At 52.8% G+C, this 25,659-nt stretch overlaps 1 protein-coding gene and 1 long non-coding RNA gene across 2 annotated transcripts in view; one reads left to right on the forward strand and one right to left on the reverse strand.

Annotated features, from left to right (window-relative positions):
- Window positions 1–19,767, reverse strand: part of LOC125087854 (heparan sulfate glucosamine 3-O-sulfotransferase 3B1) — a 39,195-nt gene extending 19,428 nt beyond the window's left edge. Inside the window, exon 1 of the mRNA XM_047708577.1 lies at window positions 19,210–19,767. Within this exon, the coding sequence (XP_047564533.1) occupies window positions 19,210–19,763 (554 nt within the window). The 5' untranslated portion in view covers window positions 19,764–19,767. The remainder of the gene's footprint in view (window positions 1–19,209) is intronic.
- Window positions 19,768–23,016: 3,249 nt separating this feature from the next.
- Window positions 23,017–24,449, forward strand: LOC125088023 (uncharacterized). Its single transcript, XR_007123555.1, has 2 exons — window positions 23,017–23,138; window positions 24,205–24,449. It is a non-coding gene; the product is annotated as an uncharacterized LOC125088023 (long non-coding RNA).
- The last annotated feature ends 1,210 nt before the right edge of the window (window positions 24,450–25,659 follow it).

The raw sequence follows: 25,659 nt of genomic DNA on the forward strand, positions 1-25,659 counted from the left end.
ACAGACACTGAGAGAGGGAACCAAGCAGGGGGAGTGGGAGAGGGAGAAGTAGACGCCCCGCTGAGCAGGGAGCCCGATGCCGGGCTCGATCCTAGCACCCTGGGATCATGAGCTGAGCTGAAGGCAGATGCTTAACTGATGGAGCCACCCAGGCGCCCCCCCCCCCCCCCGCAGAGACTTCTTTAGGAGACAAACAGGGTATCTGATCAAGGAAGGACTCCCTTTCCTGCAACCTTCTTCCTCTCAAGGGAGACCATCCACCTCTTATTTCGAACAGAACAGAAATGGTGAGGACCTTTGCTCACAGCCAAACGTGGCTCCACAGAGAACCCAAGAAAAGGGATGGGCCCTCTGGGGCTACAAACACACATCCAGGATGGGGAAACGGACCTTGGGACTCGGCTTCGGGGCTCACAGACCCCAGGGGGCCCACGGAAGAGCCTGACACAGCCCAACAGCCACGTGTCAGCCATTAGCCAGACTTCACCACCAGAATCGGACTGGGATGGTGCGTTGTTAGGTCGTCAGTGCCCAGAGCCCAGGGGACACGCATCCTCCATCCACGTAATGGGCCAGCATCACACTTCAGCCCCGTGAGCTTCCCTCGTCCCCTAAGGTTTTGCCTACAAATGGGACACTGCACTGTTATCTTAGTAAGCATCAACATGACATAATGGGTCTACACATGGTCTTGGAAAGCCACAAAGACCCTGGTGCTAGAAGACCCAGAGTTCATGGCACAGAAAAAGAATTCTGCCCCTGTAAAGAAGAAACGGGCTTCCTTTGATCAGATGATGGTTCGTTCTTGTCGTTGCCCGTTAGGAGGTCAATTCTGGGACCCGCCCAGGACTTTATTCACAAGAAGGGACTGGACATCCACGATCTTGGTGGTGCTCCCCACCATCCTTTTCAGGGGACGTGGGCTCCATTTTTGAAATAGGCAGGGCGAGGGCTGGGGACAGTGAAACAAGGTTGCCCACAATCAAACACCAGACAATGGCAAACCAAGGACTTTGACTTCAGGATGTTCTGCTCTGAATCTCCTGTCCATCCCAGTCCTCGACATTTCTAAGAACCTCCAAGATCAAAAGGCTCAAATTACAGCATCCAGCATGGGACCCACCTGACGCACCTCGTATCACCCCACTCCCTTCCTAAAGAGGTTCCCACCTTCCCTTCCCTCCCTTTCTGATAAGAAGAAATAAAAAAGGTTGCTTGTTTTTGGTTTTGTTTTTTTTTTTAAGATTTGTTTATTTATTTGAGAGAGTGAGAGCTAGAGTGAGCACGGGGTGGGGTGAGGCAGAGAGAGAGGGGGAAAGAAACCCAAGCAGATTCCCCACTGAGCACAGAGCCCGACTCAGGGCTTGATCTCACCACCCTGAGATCATGACCTGAGCTGAAGCCAACGGTCAGATACTTAACCAACTGTATCACCCAGGAGTCCCAGAATGGCTGGTTTCGAATTAATTTCTGGAATGATAAGGGCTATAAATTATAATGAAATAAACATACACTAAATAAATATGTGTGTGTGTAGATAGATTAATTTGAAAACTGGGAGCTAAACCTCTTACCAGTTCCCCGCACTCCCGCCTCATGCTTTTCTCTGAGTTCACTTCTCACTCAACCCTTCTGAAACAAATGATCACACACACGAAAATAATCAGATTAGCTTCCCACCAAGCATGGCCCTAATTCCTCTGTCACAGTTCCCACCACACCCTTGAGCCCTTTGTTTTCCAGCGGGGTCCGTGTTCTGCAGGAGGAAAGCGCTCGCCCCGAATGCTAGGACCGATACTCCACGACACCACTGCTCCAGGCTTTGCACCCACAAGGCTGGACACCTGGGGCTGGAGAGAAGGAAGAATGAGAATTCTTCTCGGCGGGCTTTACAGGTGTCCCTAAATGTCCAGAAAGCCAGAAGTCACAGCCGAAGCCATCCTTCGGAAGTGAGGATACCTGAAACTATGCCAAGGAGTATGCCAAGAGAATGAGCCTCTCCAGTCCAGAAACAAACAGGCTGATGAATTAGTACCACAAAGCCACTGAGCTGAGCCCCCAAGAATCAATTCCGTAGGCTGCCTCTTCTTCTAGCTCATTAACTATCTGAGATTACCATCATACGGGGAGTAGCCTCTCAGCTGGAAATTAAATTACCCTGGCTACCCACCAGGAATGCAGATTGCAAAGTATCTGCTGAATGATCCTGGGTTGAAAAACCCCGCCACCAAAGGCTTTCCCCCCAAGCACCACCCTCCTCCACCCGGGCCTCCGAGCTGGTCCCCTTCTTCGTCATTTCCTTCCTGAACCCTAAGAGAAACCACCAACACCAAAAGCTGCAAGACTTTCTTACTTTGGTTTGCAGATAAAGGCGCAGTAAACCCGGGTGGCTCTGGGTAAAATTACTGAAGAGGTGGCTTGGGAGGAAATGATCAGAAATCTGATATCCAGGAAAAACAAAAACCAAACAAAAAAGCAGAAAAGAGAGTACAGGATGAGAAAGGAAGAAAGGAAAGGTGGCTGTGGGTATGGAGAGAGTTAGGGGGCACAGGAGACATAAACCCATACAGACACTCCCGCAGCCCCTGCAAGTGGTGGGTGCAGAGGTAGGTACAAGCTCTAGTAAGAAGGGCGACAGGCCCTAATTGCACATTCAGAACAGGTGTGTGCCTGCAAAGCCACCTCTTAATTACGGGGTTTGGCATCTTGGCAACTCGAGCAGCCTGGCCCTGCTCAGCTTCTAAGAAAGCTGGGGCTGAGCGTCCATGGAGCCGTTCTGTTGTAGGTCCTAAGAGCTGAGCAGTGGAATTCCTAATTACATGGCTTTAGGCTTTACCCTAATGAAAGGCTCCATCCAGACAAGCGAAAAGCAAGCAGCTTAGAGGACACGGGTCTCGAACACATCCTGAGAGGATCTCCAGCACTTGCTTCCCTTCCCCCCACCCCCGTGGCATCTTTCCTCATCACTAGCAAAAGCAATTCCTGTTAAGGCCATTCAAGGGCATCTTGTAAATCCCCCTTTCTAGCTGAAATACCTGAGAGAGAGAGAGAGAGAGAGAGAGGGAGGGCGGGATAACATAGGTGTAATAGATACGCTGTGCTAATTTCACTTTAAAGACAAGAGCTGAGAAAGGCTCACTTACCAAAGACCTTGACCCCCCTGCTGCTGTCCTACCATGTTTACATTTCTCCTCTGCTCATCCTTCCCTGCATCGACCACACCTTTTCAGGTAGACCTCCTTGCCTTTTCACATTTATTCCTTTTGCCAAGAAGTCCCCCGTCCCCACAGGGTCGGCACACGAACTCCTATTCATCCATCAAAACCTTACTAGGGTGTCCCCTCCTTTTGGAAGCCTACCTTCCCAGTGGAGACCCTCCCGCCACCCAGAACAGGTCTTCCCTTGCAATATTTTTCGGCCTTAACCATCCCTCTCTTTCTGCGTATTTCAAGGCCTACTGGGCCATCTCCACCCCTGCCTTCCCCCCTCAACGCTCTATGGCCAGTCTCCACTAAGTGGTCAGGGTTTTTCTAAAAAGTAGGTCAGATCCCTCCATTCACAGAGCCCCCACTGGCATCCTTTCACGCTAAGAATACATTAAGAACATAAAGAGCTTCTCCTCCGACCTCTCCTCCCACTTCCTTTGATCTCCTCACTGTGGTCACAATGCCTTCTCTGGGGGCACACTCCCATCCCCTGGGCCCTCAGATATCCCTTCTCTTCATTCAGGCCTCTACTCCACGTCACCTCTCAAAAAAGGCCTCCTGCCTAATGTAGATCTTTCCTCCCCACTAGCCGTCCGATGATGCTCTGCTCTGTTCTGATTTTTCTTCATGGCTCTTATCAGTGGCAGCCTTCTCTTGTTAGTTTCCTTGTTCTTCGTTTACTGTGCCATCTCCATGGTAGAATATAAACCACACGAGGACAGGATTGGGGACTGTGGACACGATACACAGGCAAAACGTATCTGTGAAATGAATGGATCTTGGCAGCCCCGGAATCTGGCACGATAAAGATGGTCCATACATTAATAAACCCGATGCAGCCATAAGGAACCAAAGCAACACCAGCAGGGCGTTCCCTGGTTCCCGGGACACCCAGAACTAAGTGAAATCCTCCCCAACTCCCTGTCTGTTGCTGGTATCCAGTAGACACGATCCTTTGTGGTATATGAACATGGGCTCCCCTGGATACACTCCACTGAGCACAGAGAAGCCACAGGATTTTAGGATCAATGTGAACCAGCACTGAATCCCCATCAGGATGTAACTGACAAGCACCCAGCAGCGGGGCACTTCTTTATGGCGCTCACATGTGGACCGTGAGGGGGGCCGCCGTTCAGGACCTACGCCCACCACTGGACCCCAACAGTGCAATCGCTCGGGGAACACCTTTCCCCGCAGCCGGGCCTCTGCTGTCTGCTGCTGCTGGGTGCACACCCCGCGCTCCCGTGCCAGGTCTGGAGACTGAAAAAGCACAGATGACAGACACCTATAGGGGATGTGCCTGTCCCCTCCCCGCCCCCACAACTGACATCCCCGAAAGACACCATCTGGGGAAGATGAGGTGGTTCTTTTGATCAAAGACCTCAAAATGAACAAAAGCCCGAGTCCTAGGGAAGCTGGCACGCGTGCTCCCCGGCGCAAATGCCCTTCTTACAGAGCACATAAAAGCCGAGGTTCCTTCTGTCCTGGTGTTTCCAGCTGGGCCGGGAGGCAAACACAACGCTAAGAATAACCACACATGAGGGAAACGGGGGGGGGGGGGGGGGGGGGAAGGAGCGGAAAGGCCTGGGGTCCAGGGCCCCTTGCCCTCATGCGGGCAGCCCCCTAACCAGGAGCACTCCCCGCCCCTGTCCCAGCCCCACCTGGGCTCTCCTGTGCCTCCTCTTCTGCCCCCCAAGGGAAATGCAATCCTTAAACCACACCTGATGGATAACTACAGTCACCTTTTTTTTTTTTTTTTTTTTTTTAAGATTTTATGTATCTATTTGAGACAAAAGTGCAAGAAAGCAGAAGCACGGGGAGGTGCAGAGAACCAGACTCCCGGCTGAGCAGGGAGCCCAATGTAGGGCAGGATCCTGAGATCATGACCTGAGCTGAAGGCAGACACTTAACTAAGCCCCCCAGGTACCACTGATGGCTCCCAAACCTCCCCAGTGGGTGATGGGAGGGGACTCCCATCACTTTGGGAAAGCCTGCAGCCAGGAACCAGACACGGTTCTCTCTCGACCTGCTAGAGGACAATGAACATTCAACTTCCGAGCCAGCCTCCTCTCCCAGGCCCCAACACATCTGCTCCACCAATGCTTTACCAATCCTCTCTCGCCTTTCCCACAGTGCTATTCTGCCCTGAACGCTTTTAATCTGCTTTCTGAGACGATGGGTCAGAAAAACTCCTATCCATGCTTCAAAGCCCAGCTCAGTGGTGGCCTCTCTTCGGGTCCCCTTCTCTCAGCTCACCAAGATTATAAGGCTCCTGACAACAGCTTAACACCTTCTTTTCCCCAAATGCTTTTAGACTGCTCAACCCATTTCCCATGATCAAAATCTGTCTGGTGCGTAAAATCAAATCACAAATGAATGAGTGGCAGACACGACATCCCAGCAGCCATGCTAGACAGACACGTCGAGATGCCCTGGCTGTGACTTAGCAGTTAAGTCTGCTCTGCCTTTACTGCCTGATTTTCAGAAGGCCCCACAGAACAAGAATAAGATGGGTATTAAATATCTCGTTAAAAGATACGTAACTTTATAGGAAGGGAAGTGAGATAAGCGTGAAAAGCTGATCAGGTACATGCAATAGGGGACCCCACTCTGGTGTGAAACTGCCTGCTTCCAGACCATGTGAAAAGCTCCTTGCCAAGCATCGCCCCTGTAAGCAAGAGCTCAGGGCAGAGGTGAGGGAGCCGTTCAAACAGGTGTTAGAATTTCACCCAACATGAGGAGTCGATGCTAAGTGTATCAGAAGATAGTAAGATCATTCTGGCAAGTTTAGAGTGCTTGGAGGGGAAATCCAGATACCCTTGTAACTTAAGTTTTGTACAAACAGGTAAATTAATCCCCCCCGTCTCGCTGTAAAAAGGTTCCACTTGCCTCCTTTCCCAGAGACACCTAATCTGAAAGTTTCCTTCGTTTCCGGCGATGTGCGTCTACAGAACACTTCTAAGTGTTCCCCCTTGGCCCCAGACAACAAAAGGGAAAATGCATGTTTAAGGAAAGAAAAAGGGGGGGGAGATTTTTTAAAAGGGGGGAAAGCAATTGGTTTCTTTTGCAGCTCAAGGCTGCCAATGTTGATCTGAAGCAGTGAACGTTGTATCCGCTGGAGACCTGTGTGGGGGGAGAGATCCTTTCTATGGGATGATAAACACAGAACAGAAGGACTGCACAGAGCCAGGCAGGTTGGAGGAAGGCTTCGCCCTTTCTCCAGCACCATCAAGTGCCACAGATACAGAGCGCTTACCTTTGAAAGCAGACAGGAGCTTCTTGGAAGAACTCTGAACCAGCAATTAGGCTGCTGGGGGAACACCAGCCAGGGGAAGCCTTCTAAGGAAGCCAGCAACAAGACCCAACTTGAAATCCTCAGGAGCAAGTCAGCTTCCCCAGGCCTCAGCTTCAGCGCCTTTCTGCCCAGGGTCCCCAATTCCCCGCGAGCCCCCTTTCTCTTTACTTCTTCTGCACAATCACCTAATCACCCAGAGGGGAAAGCAGGGTTAGGGGGATGCCCATGCATTAGGTATGAGACAACTTCACAAGTGGGAGAAGGAGGGAGTCTACCTTGCCATGAGGAGCAGCTTGTTTGTTGCAAAGGCTAAAGATGGAGAGAAAGAGCACAGGGTCAGGGAGATGGCCAACTCCAAAACTTGAGAAACCCTGGAGCCCTGCTCTACTAACGTACCCCAAAGTGGCATCAGGACGAACACCGCGCCACGGGTGATCAGTCAATATTGAACGAAAACAGGATTCTGTACTCAAGGGGAAATACCAGGCGTGAGAACCTGAATTGGATTTTTGTTGTGTCCTGGGTTTTGTTGTTGTTATTGTCAGTTTTCTCGGGGCCTTTAATATGCTAACACAAAATCATTTTCCCAACACATCACCTATTGATCTTTCTAGAACTTTCTGTTCACTAAAGACACTTGAAACAATACTTCTCCAAGTGTGATCGGCAAGAGACCTACAAACTGTCCTCGAGATAAACATACAACCCAAGAGCAAGCATTTAAAGCTGTTGTAAGTCATCTGCATTGCCGCAACACCCACAGTCGGATCGGTGAACTCGAAATGGGCTATAGACCAGTGTGACTATTGCACAAGGTATGAGCTGTGTGCTCATCACACAAAGTAGGACAACACATCGGCCCACAACAGACTGGGAAAACATGGTCCCACACCAGTTAGCAAACACGGATGGGCTCATCTCCATTGTACATGTGGGTCACATGTGGATGAGACCCCAACTGTGGGGGGGGGAGGGGGGCGGGGAGGGGCAGGGCACATGGAAGAGACAGTTAAAGGACCAGAAACATTTTCTTAAGTAGAAGCGTGTCATTCAAACGGACTTTAGGATCATGATGCTGATTTCAAAGGGTCCCAGTGGGCAGAGCACAGTACAGCCTCTCGCAAAATTTTTATAGCGGCATACAATGAAAACCAAGTCAAGTAGGGAAAAGCTGATGCCAAAATCTAAGAATGCCCATGATGAACTAAATGGAGGAAATTTAATCCTGAAATAATACATACCTGAAAAAGACGGGGAGGAGCCAGGGTAGGGGACAGTCTGCAGCTCCCACTCTGTCTGGCAGTGACATGGCCCAGAACCAGGCAGGTAACAAATGAGTGAAGCTGGCCAAGTGGGAGACAATAAGGAGCAGTGGGGACTGTGTCAAATGGAAGAGAATATGCCCCCATTCACAGGTGCAGCTTCTTTCTAGCTCTAAGCCACCTGTTACCACAAGGACCGTCAGATCCTAAAAGCAGAAAATCTGGATTTGGTTGTGAAACTTCTGAATCCATCAATATCGGCAATGAATTTACAGGTTTTGTTTTTTTTTTTTGCAAGTATTCACTCCGAGATTTTATTTATATTAAGTTCAACAACAGGCAAAACTAGTCTGAGGAGTGGTGAAACGTAAGAGGACGGTCATTATCCTTGGGACAGGGACCAGAAGGGAGCACGACAGTGGCTTCTGGAATTCTTAAACTGCAGTTACTCCGGGATGTTGACTTTACGAGCATACATCAGGCCACACGCTTCTGCTTCCTACACTTTCTTATGGGTACATGAAATCAGAATCTGAACAACAGCAATGAAAAAAGCCAGATTTATAGAAAAAATAATATGGTGCCTGGGATCTTCTTCAAAGAAAGCACGAAAGAAGGAACGCACCACTTCTCACAAGTGCTGGAGGGAAGTCTTGAAGTACAAAATCAGGCCAGGTTGAGAAGGAATACTGAAGCAAAGGGTAATCCTACAAGTGCCACGATCTCTCTGGAGTCTCCACCTGTGTGGAAGGAGTTCTGTGAATGGGTGCTTGAAGGAAGATGCCGTCCAGAGTTCCCGTGTGCGCAGTGGGTCTTGGCACAGGTAAGCGGAGGCGACCCCAACAGCTAACGAGCTGCAGGGTAGGAGCCAAGTTCTTGGACAAGGGCATAAACTCAGCGTGGGCCAAGTCTGCTCTACGGGGAGACCTTCTCCTGCATGGCTGCTGGGGACAGGACAAAGCAGGATGTCTCCACTGACCGGGACAATGACGGTTAGGGTGTCAGAGAACGCAGAGGGGAAGCAAAAGTCCAGAGAGAGGGAGAGTTTTGGGGGTGATCCTGGGAACAGAATGGGGGTAGCATGGTGGGGGGTGGGAGGGCTATGGGCAGCTTCTAGGAACAGGTGAAGGAGAACAGGTTGGTAAATGAAGAAACTGAAGGAGGCTGGGGTCCGAAAAGCAGCATCTAACACACAGATCTCACCTCTGGAGTCCGAGCTGGGGGCTGGGGGGCTAGGAAGGGGGTGAAAAGAGATGCCGGGTGCACCCGTCACAAACCTACAGAGTGCCACCCATCAACACAGATGTCCTTCCAGCCGAGACGAGGCTGAGCAGTGGCTGTGAGCAGCAGAAGGAAAAGTAGGCATGGGGACAGAAAGAGAAGGAAAAACATAACCCTGGGCACAGCTTTATGTGGAGAAGTCTGAGGCTTGGGGCAGGGGAAAGAAATAATGAAAGAGACTGCTTGCCCTGGTCCAGAAGGAACACCAGGTCGGATTTCAGCCATGCATGGGAGCTCCAAGATGTGGCGTTTGCAGGGCCCCTGGGAGGCTGTGGGTTCAAGGGGCTGAGCCACCTACAGATCCAGCTGTATGACCTTAGGCAATCTCTGAAAGCTTCCCTTTCCTCCTCCACAATGTGGGGGAAATCACACAGGAAGCATCACTCCCAGCACACAACAGGCTCTCACTCACTAAGGCTGAGCTTTTTTTTCTTTCCTATTGCATCACATAGTAACTGACATTCCCTCTCCTTATCTCCTTAGCTCTCTTCAGAGAGCTCCTGGAACATAAAATACAAAATCACATTTCTTAATTTGCACCATTTTATCACAAGCTTCCTGTGATAGCTTCCTTCCTTCAAAGGGTTTTTAGAATTGGACTCGTGATTTTTTTTTTTTTCAAATTGGTGCTTCGATTGCTCTGCAAAGTCTTTGAGCCTGTGGATTTTTTTTTTTTTTTTTTTTTTTTAGTTCACGGACTAACACAGGCCTCTCGTGGCCAAGTTTGTCTCTTGTACTTCCTGAGTGAGTACTTCAGCTGCTGCCCAGCATAGCACCTGATTAAAAAAAAAAGTGCTCAAGCAGGGTATTTTTTTAGGGCAGTGGTATTATTCCGTAGGACATTACAAAGACAGATGCAGGTCGTTATACCTTTGTCAAAACTCAAAACGTGCAAAATCAAAAGCAATGTTGCAAACTAAGTCCCTGTGTAAGCTACAGACTTTGGAGGAGGATGCCGGGTTACCTGGGTTCATCAGAGGTAACAAATTGACCGTTCTCGTCGCCGTGGGGGTGGGGGGGGGAGACTGGGCATGTGGGAGGACATGGCAAACGGGAACTCTCTTTCTGCTCCATTTTGCGGTGATCCTAAAACTTTCTAAAATATAAAGTCTCTATATTTTTCTTAAAAGTAAGTGCTCAGTAAATCCTTATTAGGGGAGTGAAGAAAACAGGTCAGCATGATTTGTAAGAGCATATTCATTATTCACTGACTGCAGAAAAAGACTTAAAATGATCACCCTTCACTTGCTCCGTTTGAGTGTTTCAAGTCAGTAACAAAGTAGTGATCAGCTCCCGAAACGTACTCTCTGTGCCCACCCCTCCCCCACACACCCACGCACCCACTTGGGGCTTTGATAAAAGCTCAGCCTGGGAACAGGATGTTTATTTCTTTGTGTATATGCGTTAACTGGCAGCCCAAGCATATGCTAAGTGTCTGGAGACTCTATAACAATCAGCCTGGAGGGCACCAGGGACCCCAGGAACAGCACAGCCAGAGGAACGGCTGAGCTGAGCCAGGACTAGCTTCCAACCTTAGAAAGCGAGCAGGGGGAGGGAGAGGCCTTTCAGCTGGGGGAAGGCACCAGGAGTGGTCTGGGGCTGCAAGACTGTTCTCTAAGTGCCTTAGTGTGTCTTCTCCCCAGGGAGATTAGTTCAACGGACAGAAGACCCAAATCCTGCATTTCTTCCAGCTTTCCTGCAGCCAAGAGCACTGTCCTATGTGACTTCCTTTTTTAATACTTTCTTTAATACCTGGACCTTTGCAAAAAAATCCCCCCCCCCAAAAGGGGTCTCATCCGCACCCATAACAGACATCCCAGTGCACAATGTAAAACGGCTGTCATTTCATTTTCCACTGCACTAAAGAAGGCTTGTAAGTGCCCACCTGCAGGATAGGGGAGCATTAGGGCGCTCCGGGGCTGCCCAAGAGGAGCCATTCCAACCCCCTGTGGGTAGGGGGCAGCTGCTGGACTGAGGGGATGAGGTGGAGGGTGCTGCTGAAAGGAGGGCGACCTGGGAGTGTGAGGCCTCAAGGGGCACGTGGGGAGCGGCGGCGAAAGTGTTGGGGGAGGTGGGAGTGGGGATGGCGAGCCACCTGGTCTCAGTCCAGCAATCAGAAAGGGGTATGAGAGTCATCTGTCTGATCTGTCGTTTCCTTTTCCTTCCTCTCCTCCCCACCCGAGGCCGTTTCCACTTTTTGTCTTCATCCTGACACTTAACGGGCCCCATTCCTGGAACTAAAGCTAGTTTGGAGTGTCCACTGAATCCGCTGACTGGCATCCCAGGCAGGTGTCACAGAAGCGGTGAACCCAGGAGCTGAGGGCCTCCCCCCAAGAGAGAAAAGGGTGAGGGGCGGGGAAGAGTGAAAGAGAAAACACGTGCTTGCTGAAAACGGACTCTACGGATTCTCCTCCTCGAGAGCCACGTCCCCCTCCCTCCTAAAGAGGGTTTCCTTGCCGGACTCCAAGAACTCATTCATTCCAGCCCGCACCCCAACAGCCAGGGATTCAGGGAGGGCGAGGCCAACCCTGCCCCCAAACTCTACCCGGCGGAGGCAAACATTTCGAGCAGACACACCTCCCCTGCAGAAGGCAGGGGGGAATTGTGCAGGTTTCAGAGAAGAGAAAGAAAGGAGAGTAAACCCGTCAGCCGGCGCCACTCCCGGCAGCACCAGCTTAACTCCACCCGAGGGTTACCGGGCTGAGGCGAGAGCCTGCCCGCTCCGGCTCCGCCAGCCCCTTCTGGGCGGGGCCGTCGCACGGGCGGAACGCCATTGGTCTCCTGGAAACCGCTCTGACTAATCAGCGCGGGGCCGGCCCCCCGCACCGCCCCCCGCGGGCGCAGGCCGCCTAGACAGGCGGGACTTGCCAACAGGTGAGGCCGGAGCCGGGCGCTCGGGCTGGTCACGTGGCTTCAGGCGGCGACCCGGGGGCGGAAGGGCAGCCCCAGCCCCGCCGCCGGCTCCGCCCCCGCCCCGGGAAGCCCCGCCATCTGTCTCCGGGGCTCAGCGGTCCTGGGCCAGATGTGGTGATCCCACGCGACGCAGGGACCGTGCTGACTGATCCCAACCGCGGAGCCATTTTCTCGGCCACCTTCCGGGGCGCCAGGTCCAGGCGAGCGCTCCTCCGGCTCCCCGAAGGGGACGGACACGTGGCCGCGCCGGGGGCCTGTGTGGGGACATGTTGGACGCTTCTGTCACCACCAGACCCTTCCCTCCTGCCTCTCAGCCATTCAGTCAAGCGCGTGCTTTGGAAATCTGCTGCTTCTCACTTGTCTGCCCCCCATTCTCCCATTTGTTGCCCCAAGCTTCACACTGCCCAGAACCATCTTTCAGCATTGTACAGGCTTCTGAGCAAGTGTAACCATACTGAGGACCGTGGGACAGAGATTTGGGGGAGACGGGGGGGGGCGGGATTCTGAATTCTAAGCCCCCCAGTCAAAAGTGCTCAAAGTGTTCAAAAGTACTGATCCTTTGGCAAGAAATAGCCTAGCTTGGGCTGAAATACAACCGACTGGAAGTTAAAGCAGAGTCTTCTTTTAACATATTTGCTATATTTAGAAGAGAAGTATTTTATCCCAAGAGCTTATCTGTTCCAGAACAAATGTATCAACTTAAAGTCACAGTGAACATATGTACATGCATACTTTATATATATATATATATATATATGTAATTTTACAACGGGAGTAGAAAACAAATTCCTCTCTGGTAGTCCCTCTCTAACCAGATCCACAGTCAGTTTTTAAAACCAGCTCTTTGGGGGAGGCGAGCAAAGTCTGTGAACCACAGCGCTGCTATTGACACGTTTCACCCATGATGCAATGAGGTAAAATTTTTTTGAATGACTCAGTAACTTACACTATTTTTAATATGTTTCAAGTCACAAAAATACCTATTTAAGGAATTTAAGATACAGATATGAAGGAAATTAATAACCTACCTATGCGAAAAGAAAATTAATGGGGGATTTTATTGGCATTAGCAGTATCTTAACACATGCCTCTTGGCCGCAATAAAAATTATTTATCATGTAATCAGCCTCGTCCTTGCTCCCAAATCTAAATTCAGGGGAGAAAAAATACCCATCTACACTAACGTAAGTTTTATTTGGTGTTAGTTTTAGTTTGGTAGTTTGAGAGCAAAAGGGGATTTCTAACAAGGTAATGTTTTAAGTATTAGAAAAAGCTTCATGCTCTACTTACAAGTAGCTTTCAAAGATATCAGTATCTCATTTCTTTTCGGTCATGGTAAATGTTTTCATTTGAGGTAGGCAGCATATTGTATTCATTACCCTTGAAAATATGCCACATAGTTGGGGAATTCATTTTACTGGGATTCCTGACTATCCCAACAGCCTAGGACTGAAATTTCCCTTAGTGTCTGAAATCACCCACTGTTAAATGAGAGAGGTAGCGCCCTATTTGGAAACTAACTCTATTCACAGCAAAAGAAATGCTCATTATGTTCTGCCTTTGGAGTAGACATTTTGTGTTTCTGTCAATCAACTTAATTTCCATGTTCATAGAGTGAGGACATAAAGTATTGAGAAACTCCTGACAGAGCAGTCAGCAAGCAATCTTGGTCACGTATTTCAGTTCTGAGCTCGAAATAAATGCCAGTACCCTGATTCGTAACACTAGCTGGCTGGTGGGGTTGTGTTGTTGTTGATTTTTTTAAAATTCCTAGTACGCTTTTAATTCTAAATAATGAAAGCAATTAAAAGGGTCAATTTCTGCAATCAGAAAACCTTAAAGCCTACAACATGTTTTAACAAAAAGGTAAACCAGCATACGTACTTGGAATGAAGTTTTGTGACATACTGATTTTTCTAGATCTCAAAAAGGTTTTCTTCAAACGAAAACAAAACACCAAACTAGAAAAATGGCTGTGACAGAGCACTTAAAAAAGCCGCAAACAGTCCAACTTTAGCTGGGATAATGTCTTTATAAGTATTAGGCTATATTAAATAATAAGTTTTTAATACTCATGGCTCCTTTAAAAAGGCAAAATCTAGTTTAGTCAACATTTAATTCCTAATTCTAGTATCTTACGTCGACAAATATTTTTTAAGACATAGGCTAATTTTTTTTAGAGACCTGTTCATTAATGCTGTATCACTTGAAAGCTAAGGGTAATTTATTTTATATATTTAAACATTGTATTTATCTAAAACAAATAGGTTGCTATTAGATATTGACTATTTTATTAACTCTGAACATCTGGGAAAACACTTATGATTAGGTTAATTTATGTTATATTTTCCCCTCAACTTGTAAAAGATTAATCAACCATTTTATGGTCTAATTTAGGTGCCTAATTAAAACCAGAGTTCAACACATGCTACACTGTCTTGCTAATAAATCTTGACAGCTTTGTAACATGATGGTTTGTATTTCAAATTGTTGCATATAAATGCAAATTTTTTGATCTTCACCCAACAGATTGAAGTGAGTTGCATATTTGGTTTAAACTCCAGGACTGAGAAAGTGCAAATTACTTCAAAAAGGATTATCTCCAATCAGATCGGATCTTAAATTTCCCTCGGTGAAGACAGAAGCAGTCCTTGCCACCAGGTTTTCAGAACCAGCAGAGGGAAAACACGGGAGACATTAGTTTTCTCAGCATTTGTTAAATTGAAAATGCAGGAAAAGTTACTACTTCCAGCTACTGGCTTTCAAGAGAGATTTCTTAAATGACTGGGTTTTAGAATCTACTTCTAAAGAAATCTGCTCCAAGTGTTAGTTACAACTATCTTCTGGTTAATGAGTACACGTTTTCAGTGTTGATTTGGGGCACTGTATTTTTTTTTTAATGAATAAATTCATTCCAAGAAGTTCTGTAACATCTTACAGTTAACCCTATGTCCTCTCCACATACCTCCCAGCCTTAAAAAAGGCAAATAGAAAAGAATAAATCGGCTCTCAGTAGGGACACTCCCTATATTTTCTCTGTCTTTATATTTGAGTGATATTTTTGTCATTAATGACTCCATTGACTCCAACTGTCCAATGCAGCAGAGAAATTAAACTTCTGTAGTGATGTCATTACCCTTACTCTAGTTATCAGTCACCTTTGGATGGAGTAGCTGGCCTCTTCTGGAGTGGATACTCTTAAAATTGACAAAATGAGCAATCCAGACCAAGGTCACGGGAGGTGAAAACAGAAAACGCTAACTCCTTCAAACCAAACCCCATTTTCAACTCCTCAGATGTGACCAGCATCATGCTTGGGTCACTTTAAGTGAGACAGCACAGCACAGCGTGACCTCTGGACCAGGATGACCTGGGTATCAGCCTTGCCACTTTCAGGCTGTGAGTCCTTGGGCCAGTTGCTTAACCTCTCTGTGCCTGTGTTTCTTTGCCTGTAAAAGTACCTACTTCACAGGACTGTAATGAGGATTAAATTTGCTAATCCTGTAAAACTTGAAACAGTGCCTGGCACATAGGGAAAACATTCAGTAAGTGTTAGCTATCAACATCATTAAACCACCCACACACTACACTTTTTTTTTTAATGTGGCCACAGCATTGAAGTGTCAGCTTATTTTGTACAGCCAAAAATGGAAAGAGGAGTCAAGGTGGGGGAAGGAGTTCTGCCACTGTCCTAAAGGAACATTTCTTTATATTAAAAAAAAAAAAAATCACACAATATTTAGCTAACTTAATTCCCAAACTGGGGTCATTAAAATTCATGAAAATCTACTATACTTAAGCCAAATCAAGAAGAGAAACCGATTAAAGAAAAGTACATATTTCATTTTAAATTCAAAGGTTAAACCCATATTCAGAGCCTAAATGTAAGGGGTGGGTGCTTTCTCCAGGCCTGGCCTATGTAAGGGTTTCCTGAACCAGTGCTCCCTACTTTTCCAACACCTTCACAACAATGACACAGAAAGGGAAGGGCTACTCCGTGGGGTCCTTTAAACACCTGTTAAGTTTGGGAGGCCTGATCAGAGAAAGAAAAAGCGAGCTGGATAATAAACTGGGAAAAAACAACAACAACAACAACAACAAAAAAACAAAACCCACACGCGTCTTAATCCCAGACTAAACAAAGTCGGGTCCCGGCAGATGAAACACACCCATTAGCACCTCAGATTTTTGTAGCAGGTAAGGCAGCCGAAAAGCGTGTGATTCCTGGCAGGAGGCAAGGTCAGCTCCCTGTCTCCACGCCGGGAGGCTCCGATCCCACCCCAAACCCCTCTCTGATTCCGGCCGATCGTGTCTCCTGATGCCAAGTGGAAAGAGCTACTAACAAGCTCTAAGACTTGATGCAAATATGCCCAGGCCCTGGGTTTACGGGTGAGACCACTTAACAGGACCGTGTACCCACGGATTAAACCTCTTAACGACTTGCTCAGACACAGCCAAGCCCTTTTCTCCTGCAGACTGTCAGCCTGCCTATCGGATTCAGCCATCCGTGCCCATAGTTTCTTAATGCCTCCCGAATGTCTAAATGCCTCCAAAATGTCTCCCCTCTCTCCTCTGCTCTGGTTCTGAGGACTTGTTTTAACCACGTTTCCGAACTGCAACGCTCGCCGGTTAATTATTATTTATACTCTGCTCCAGTCTGCGGCCTGACTGTGCGGACGCAGCGGGAGCTACAATGGAGCGCACACCTCCCCACACCTCCCCGCGAGCAGCAGGGCTTGGGCTGAGCCCAGAGAGCTCCAGCCAGGGCGAGTGCTGCTCCCCAGGGCACGGGATTTTCGGAAAAGCGGTCTGCTCAAAGTTAAAACGGCTGCCTTCAAAATAATTGAGTCCACACGTTGGCCCAGACATCCAGAATATTCTAAATCAATTAAAAAATTAAGTAAGCAGATGGCATTTTGGAAGACTTTTTTCCCTCTCCCTGAAAAACATCCGCTAAGCCTGCGGTCCCGCCGGGCGCCGTTGGGATAGCCTGGGATCGCGGCGCGCGGGGGCGAGCTGCTGGGTGTCCGGTTTGCCCCGCCCGTCACCCGGTCCGCGGGGTGAGCGCCGCCGGCCCTAGACCTCCTCGCCCCTTCCGTACGGCCCCTCCGCCTGGGTGGGGGTGGGGGATTGACTAGGGAAGACCACGAGCCTCCCGCCTCCGCGAAGTGCAGCAGCCTGCCGCCGCGGCTCGCAGGGCAGTCCGCGGGCGCCGAGTTCCGCCCGAAGCTCCCCGGCTGCGCTCCCCGCTGCAGGCGCGCGGCGAGGCTTTCCAGGGCGGCTTCTTTCTTTCTTCAGCAGTTTTGAGTCAATCAACAGGAACTTAGCAGGTGGAGCGCGGCCGCCTAAGAGCCGTCGTGAATCTTCCTGTGGGGATTTCCATAGCCTGCCCCAGGTGCTTCTACGACCGCCCGACTTGACGGATCCAGCGCTCTCCCCTGCCAGTTCCTCCCAAACCGACCCCTAGTTTTCTCATCTACGAATAGCCCGGGCTGCCTCTGGCCTCTCTGGTGGATTCCCCCTGGAAGGGCGCGCCTTATAGCCTGCCACCCCGGCCCCCAGGACCCTCATCCCGGTGGAAGAGGTGGGAGAAGGAAGAAATAATAACAACAATGCCGTCCGTGGCCCGGGTAACAATCGGAGAGGCCCCCACGTGCCAGCCAGGCACCCGAGCGCACTGGCGCACTCCTCCCCGCCGGGTGGGAACCACAGGATCCCCACTGCACGGACAGGAGCACTGAGGCTCAGCGCCACCAGCAAGCCGCCAGAGCCGGGATGTGAATCCAGACGTCGGGACTCCCGAGACCCCATTCTTAAACAACCGGTGTCCACGGCCCGAGAACGGTGGGAAGCGTGACTGTCACGGCTGGCTAAACCTCGAAACATAGGCAACTCCTGACAATAATAAAAACATTAAGGACAAAAGAGAGGGAGAGGACGAGGCTGGAAAGAGAGCGATTTTAATCCGCTGGGTCAGCCCCCTTTTCTCTCTCCCGGGGCCTAAAAGGGGGGATGGGAGCAGGGAATGGGGTTCGGTTCGACTTTTCTCTTTTGTTTCCCGAAGTCCCGAGCAGCTCGGGCCTGGAAGGTGCCTGCCGGGGGACTTGATGGAGTCCTACTTGGGAGGGTTGGGGTTGAGGGCCAGAGAGAACGGGTGGGAGCCGTTGGCCGGGGCCCCTGGGAGGCGACCAAGTTTCCGAAGGCCGGAGTGTGGACCTCCTTGCCCCTCCGGGCCCCACCGGAAGCTCGGTCAACCCAGAAGCTCACCCCAAATGTCGGTAGCTTTGGAAAGCGTTGGGCAGAGGTCGTGATTATGAATGACCCTGAGGGCCGCTGTCCTTTTGGAACCCCAAACCCGGAGCTCCCGGAAGCCCCGATCCCGGAGCAACGCACATTTTCCAACCAATGAGCCCCTTATATTCCAAGGGCCCCGACGTGTACAGGGCCCGCGGACACGGGGTCCCTACCCGCGCTCTCTCGTGTGGCTTGTGGCCCAGGAGGAGGAAACCAGCGAGCTGAGCCCGGGGCGCCCTGGAGCCTTCAAAGCTGCGCGCCGCTCCCGCCTGCTGCAGTGCGCGCTTTTGCCCGACAGGGACCAGCACCGCTCCACGCTCCGCGCCGCCCGCCGGTCAGCCCGTCCGCCCGTGGGCCAGGCGGAGGCGGCGCAGGGCCACCCGCCCAGCTCACCCTCCCGAGCCCAAGCTGCCCGCCAGCCAGGCGGGTCTAACCCTTTTCGGGTTCCAGCAAGGAGGAGGACTGTAGGAAAAAAGTTTACAGACGCCGTCTCTCCCACCCCCATCCCCATCTGGGGAGCAGAAGCTGCTGCAGAAGTTGGTCTAGGGTGGAGACTGTGACCGACTGGGCGCAGAACGTCCCGGGGCTCTGAGAGGAAACATTAAATACAAGCCACACTGGATCGATTCGTTTGCGAAACGGCCACAGTGAGAGGACTGCGCGCTTCCCTGAGCGCCATCCCAGTGGCTAGCCCCCTTCTTTGACTAATTCTAAGGGCACCGTGGGCCACGGGGCCGCCAGAGCTCCTCGAGAAGTTTCTACGCGTTGTGGAGAGAGCGGAGCCGCGCGCACCCCGTACCACGCTGGGGCGGGATTCCGGGCGCCGTGCGTTATTCCTGTCTGCCCCTCCCCGCGCCCGGTGGTCGGCGGCTGTACCCCTGTCACTTCCCCAGCACATGCCACGTCTCCCTCTTCTGCCGCCCCGGCCCTTAGCCCCGGCCGCGGTAGGGAAACTCACCGGTACCAGGCAAGGCCCTTGTCGTAGCTGCGGTCGAAGAAGTGGGGCTCGGCGCCCACGGCGCGCACATCGGGGTGCACGCGCAGGAACTCGAGCAGCGCCCGCGTGCCGCCCTTCTTCACGCCAATGATGATGGCCTGCGGCAGCTGCTTGCTCCCGGATCCACTAAAGAAGCTGGAGATGGAGCTAGGGGAGTCTGGCGTCTCGGGACTCTGCTCCTCCTGGCTCGCGGCGCCCTCGGCCGGCTCCTTGCCCGCAACCGGCGGGGTGGCCGGCACCGCCTGGAACGGCAGCTTGGGGGCAGTCCCATCGGGACCTGGGGCCAGGGCTGGCGGGGCGTGGGCGGCGCGGGACCCCGAGCCCAGCAGCAGCAGCCCCGGCGCGGCGGCGCAGGAGCCGGCGCACGAGTACAGAAACATGTAGAGCCAGATGCAGAGCATGGCGAAGAGCAGCGCGAGCTTCCTCCTCACCGGTGGCGGGGACTGCGGCGGCTGCGGCAGGAGCCGGCCGGGGACATCGAGGCAGGATCGGCCGCCGCTCAGGCGCTGCCCCATGCGCAGCCCGGGGGCGCGGCGAGGGACATGGTTCAGCACATGGCGCGGGGTCCGCCGGAGCTGTGAGCGCGGAGAGGGTTCCCTGGCCCGCAGGACGCCCGCGGGGTTCGGTTTATTGCCCCCGCACGCCCGCTGCCGCCGCTGCCGCCGCCGCCGCCGCCGCTGCTGCTACTCTTCCCCAGGTGGCGGCGGCAGCTGTAGCGGTGGCGGCTTTTGACATGTTGCCCGGGAGGAGCCTCAACTCGAACGAAAGTCGGGGTGGCGGCAACTGCTGGCGGAGGGGCTGCTCCTGCTCCAGCAAGAGAACGCCGCACCCCCGCTCCCTGCTCACTCCGGACCGCGTACACCGCGCGGCCGCTCTCCGGGGCTGCGTTCTCGCCGGCCTGCCCACTGAGCCCGGGGAGCAGCCCCGGCACTTCCCCGCGGAGGCTGCGAAGAACTGCGCAGGAAGAGAGCCAGAGACCGAGGTGGGGTGGGCGGGCCCGGCCTTCCGTAGTGACGGGCCGCTCCGCCTATCAGGAACCCGGAACGCCCTGTGACTGCGGTCGCTCCGCTGAGCGTTCAGCAGCCAACCGGCTACCGGAACGTGGGGGTGTGGAAAGGGTTTGGGGCGGTGGAGAGAGGTCGGAGGTTGCTATTGGCTGCGGGCTACGGGGCGGACTCGGTGGGGGCGGAGCCAGGGGCTGGTGACAGGAGCAGATGGTCGGAAGGATGCTCGATTGACAGAGCGCTGGGAGAGGTCTGATCCCGCTGAGTGGTGCTGTGGTGCGCTCGCGCTCCCGCGCGCATTTCTGCGCTGGCTCCGCAGGAGCCAGTCTTGCCGTGTAGTTGCCCTTGTGTCGGGGACTCGAGCCCAGATCCAGATGTTTCGCTGGCGGGCTTGTGATGCGTGTGTGTGTATGTGTGTGTTGTGCACTGGGAAGGAAGGGGGTTGGAAGAGCGAGAGTCAAGGCCAGAGACGCCTGCAGCCCCCAGACCCGACCATCCCACGCCAGGGACTCTGAGGGGCTGGGGGCTTCCGGGACAGGCACCGGTTTAGGAAGTTTAAGTGGAAAGTCTGTAAATGGCTTTCAACTTTTTTTTTTTTTTTTTAAGTTTTTCTTTCTTCTTCTTTGTCAGGGGATAATCTCATTCGGGCTGCGGGTTAACCGAGACCGGTGTAAACTGTCCTGGGGAAAAATCTTCCCTTACCTTCCCAAACCGCCGGGAAAGGTCGGAGGAGCGAAGGAAGAAATTAAGTGAGAGTCTGGTAGGAAGCTTCGTGGTGGAAAGGGAGTGTGAAAGTCACGTGTAGCAAGTTCTGTCCGGCTCTGTTTGTTGGGGACGTCAGGCTTAAGACAATGTTCTCGCCTCCCTTTCCCTGAATACATATTAAAGCCAACACTGCATTCGCCTTCATCTAGGAGCCAGTTAGGTTTACTGACCGGTTACACTCATGATCAGGTGTTTCTTTCCCACCGATTTTTCTTTTAAAGTCAAAGTCAACTTGCAGCAGACTGATCGCTGAGTTGCACTTATTTAAGTCAAAATCCAGTCTTAGTTGCTCTCCCCCAGGTTTCTGCAAAAGGACCTTCGTGGCGGGGAAGCCAAGCTTCCGCCGAGCTGTAAACCCTCCCGGCGGAAGCGCCGGCGAGGGGTGCCTCTTGCCGCCGCACTGTTGCCCCGGCCTTCGCGGTTCAGAAGCTCGGGATGCTCAAGTTCATTCCGGGAGCGCTCAGAAAGTTTTCAGCGCCCGCAACCCCACTCCGGCGGGGCCAGGGGGCCTCCAACGCCCGGCTTCGCGCCTTTCCGGGACACAATGTTCCTTCCGATTCCGACCCCAGCGGGGCCCCCGGAGCTGAGTGTCGCCCCCTGAGGTGACTCACCGAGAGCCGCCGCCCACGCTGCATTTCCCTGTCCGCGCAACCCTGCACGAACCGACCTGAGCCCTTGCCCTTCTGCCCGCTATCCGAGACTAGCCTTCGCTTCTCAGTAAATGTCCCCAAGTGTCCCGAGGCCCCGCAGCCCTACCCCGAGGCCAATTCCCCTCTGTCTGGAGCACACTGAAAAAGCCAGCCTGCCCTTATAGCGCGCACCTCTGCTTCGAAAAAGTGCCAGTGGGAGACAGCGATGACCCGAGAGGGTTCAGACAACCCAGAGGCCACCGTGGGACCGACGCGCCCCGGCTATGCCCCGCGCCACCCCTTTGCAACTACCTTGCGCCCAGGACATTTTCCTACAAAACTGCCGAGGGGGTAATAATCTAGGTAGAGGGTTCTCCTGCGTCTTTTCTGTTCGCAGGGGGTATTTCTTTCCAGCTTTTCTTTACCCCTGCCGCTGGGATGTTGTATTTGTTATGCAAAAGTGACTTATTCGCCCTCAATTTTACATTTCATTAGTTAATTATTAACTTACTTAAACTTCGAAAACTCGAGAATGCGTTTCTGAGCACTAGCCCGACCCCTTTATTTTGGAAATGAAAGAAGGAAATAGTGTCTCCGAAGGGTGTGTCTTTAATGAGTTCCTATTGTTGAGGGGGCTATGAAAATTTTTGAAGATTTGGGGGAGGGGGTGATAGGGGTTTATGATTTGTGTTTGGCCAAGTTGTAGCTCCCCGGTGTGGCAAACTTCAGGCCTAGTTGGGTGGGAATCATAGTTTTGTATGTGGGTTTTTTGTGTTTTGTTTTTTTTTAAGGATTTTGATACTCCTAATAAAAATGGTCTCTGTCCTGTGGGCTAGAGAAGCCCAGTGTAAAAGAAAAGTAAAGGATTACAAATCCAAGCCGCCGGATATATTTAGGGATCTTTTCCGGCGGTGAAAGGAGGGAGTGGAAGCAAAAACGTGGGCATCGGAAATTGCCCGGAGTGTTCCGCAGAGCTGAGCACCCCAGAGCCAAGTGGCCGCCCGCGTCCACCCGGCGCGCATTCAATCCCCACCAGAACAAAGCGGGAATTCTTGGTGCCCCCAGCCGCCGGAGGTCGGCGGGTCATCCGCGGCTTGAGCAGCGCTTGGGCTGTGACCCGCCGCTTTGACCCTTTCGTCCACTTGGCTGGTTGGTCCACTGGGCTCGGAATGCGCCCCCAAACCCCCATGCCTGGCTGCCGCCAGAGGCTCTGCCCTGGGCCAACGCCAGCTATTCCATGCTCCCATTCTGCAGATGCGGAACCCGAGTCTCACCCCCGCTCAGAGCTGGTGGCAAAGCTGACCGTGAACCCAGTTTGAGCTCCTGCCCTTAAATACTGTTCAGCAGTGCTGGGGATCCCCCACGCCCGATCCAGGCCAGCAGCAAAGCGCCGCCGCTCACAACTGGAGAAAGGTTTAACCCTTGGTCAAATTATGCAAAATATTTGCATTCGGAAAACCTGGAAAGGAACAACTTCAATTTGAGCAACCTAGTAAGGTTCATGTTTTATTTTGGTTGGTTTCTTTGGGATTACCTAATGTGGGGGGAGGCTCACCTGGGGCCTCTGAGGGTTCTAACCCGGCCGCAGAAGTACGGGGGTTTGGGGGCAGTCCCTTGTCCTCTTTCCCAAGGTCCTGCTGCCAACGGCCCGCCAGGTGACCCAGGAAGGTCATTCCCGGGCCCTAAAATTCCCCGTCTGTAAAAGAGGGGACTTGAGCCAACAGATCGCCGCGGTACCTTCCGCCTGAAGTTTCTCTGCTCCTGGCCTCGGGAAGGGAGGCCTCCGCAGCCCCCCTGCCAGCTCCTCCTCGTGACCCACAGCCTCCCGGGTCGGTACCCCACCGCTGCTCCCTGCGGGGCCGGCACCGGAACTCGGACTTTCCTCCCCCTTCTCGGTCCCCCCCCCATCCCACCTTCGCACCGCAGCGTGGTGGCCTCCCGGGGGTTTGCAGCTGCAAGCCCCCTGCTTCCTCCTCCTCCGGGCGGCGGGAGGCTCGAAGCCCGGTCGCGGCCGCGCCTCCGATGCCCGCCCGCCAGGGGGCGCTCTGACAGCCGCCGAGTGGCGGGAAGAGAAGATCTCGGGCTGCTGCGGCCGGCAGGTCACCCCGCCCTCGGGGGAGGAGACTTCCCCCTCCGCTTGGGCTGCTGCGGCGCCTCCTGGTGCCCCCCGGAGCTTCCACGGCCTCCCAGGTCTCCGGGTGTCTAGGCGGCCACGGCACCCCCATCTCCACCGGGGATGGAGGGCGCCGCTCTGGGCGCGGGGAGCTACCTGCCAGAGGCGGGCACCTGCCCAGGCCTGAGGCAGCCGCTTGGCCAGGCGCAGGCGCAGGCAGGGTTCGAAATTTCCAGTAAGAGTGGCTGGAGGGCTTCGCCAGAGGTAGGAAGCCTTTCCCAGCGCTGCGCTCCCACTGGGCCTACTGGAGCGCGTATTGGCCCAGCCTAGGTGGGACCCACCCGAGGACGCTGGGGTGATTGACAGGCGGCGGGTCAATGACGTAAAGCGCCGGCTGCAGGAAGAGCTCTGCAAATCACAGACGGTGATTGCTCTTATCCTACAGCGAAAAGAAGTTGGATGCCCTGACTGGTTCGGTGACCTGTATCCGGAGAAGTCAAGGTTGTGCGCTGATTCCTCAACGTACCTTGCTCCGAGCCTGGAAGTTTCCCTGGCCTCCAGGGAACACTGGGGCAGGGAATGGCGGGGAAACTGAGGCAGGGGTCCTCATGCCCGTGCTCCCTCTTGGCTGGACCATCAGAGGTTGGCTGCTTCCCTTCCTGGACGTGACAGGGAGGCCCTCTCCACGCAGCCATGCTGTCGCTGGGTCCTGGCATGGCTGTCCCATCACCTACTAGGGGGCCCAGGCACAGTGCTGTTCCTGTGTGTTCTGTCTTCCTCAAATTATTACACTCCCCTCAAATTACTCAACTGGGGTATGTCATCTTTCCTGCCAGGTCCCTGAATACCATACATCAGAGATGCATTACTTTCCCTAATCTGGTTCCCAACCATTTACTGGCTGTGTGACTTTGAGAAAGTTACACAACCCTTCTGAGCCCCAGTTCCACTGCCTGCCTTTGTGCTTTTCTCCTGCAAACACCTTTGCTCCCTCTCTTCCTCCACTGTACTCTCCTAGCAATGGAAATCCTCCAAGGCCCATCCTGCCTTCAACCTTTCTGGCCTGAGCTCCTGAGTTGCTGGAGGAAATCTTCCCATGGAGGTGAATTTGCCCTCTGCGAACTTATTACGGTCACATCAAAGGCATCTGCAACTCTCCTAAGTGTCTCCAGGAGGCCCACTTTGCCAAGAGACAGCATTTCTCTAACCTTCTTTGAGAATGTTGATGCTAGTAGGGAACTGTCTACACCTCTCCACCAAACCTCTACGCTGACTAACACCCACCCCAACCCCCTTCTTCCCTCTTGTCACAATGAAGGAAGGTGCAAGCAAACCCGGCACTGAGTGACCCCACTGTTGCTCTGGATCTCAGCAGTTCCTTCCTCAAGGATGTTTTTTCCATCCCCTTGCCCGAGGCAACAGCCTCTCTTGTAGTGGACACCGTCAGGACCCCACAGCCCCTGTGAGTAAAGGACCCACTGCCCCATCTGCTGGTGTGTCTCCAGCCCCTCTGGGACTGCAGACAACTGCAGTAGAGAGCCCCTAGATGAACGACCCATCCCACCTCTTCCCAGGGGAGCCCCCCCATCCAGTGACGCGTGCAGGGGTAGAGACCTGGTCATCCCAGCCAATCCAGACAGCTCCAGAGGGCAATCCTATGGGGTCGGCAAAGGACTCTGCACCTTCCTTCCACAGGTATCGATCCCAAGAGCACTCCTTCAAAAACATCTTATACACAACCCATGCAACCCAACCTGTGTCCCTCTCTTTCTATGCTATGGTTCACATTGGCATCAGAGAGCACCTGGGTGGCTCAGTCCGTTAGGCAGCTGCCTTTGGCTCAGGTCATGATATGAGGGTCCGGGGATCAAGCCCCACCTTGGGCTCCTTGCTCAGCAGG

This window comes from Lutra lutra, chromosome 16 (assembly GCF_902655055.1).
Source record: "Lutra lutra chromosome 16, mLutLut1.2, whole genome shotgun sequence".
NCBI classification, from domain to species: Eukaryota; Metazoa; Chordata; class Mammalia; order Carnivora; family Mustelidae; genus Lutra; species Lutra lutra.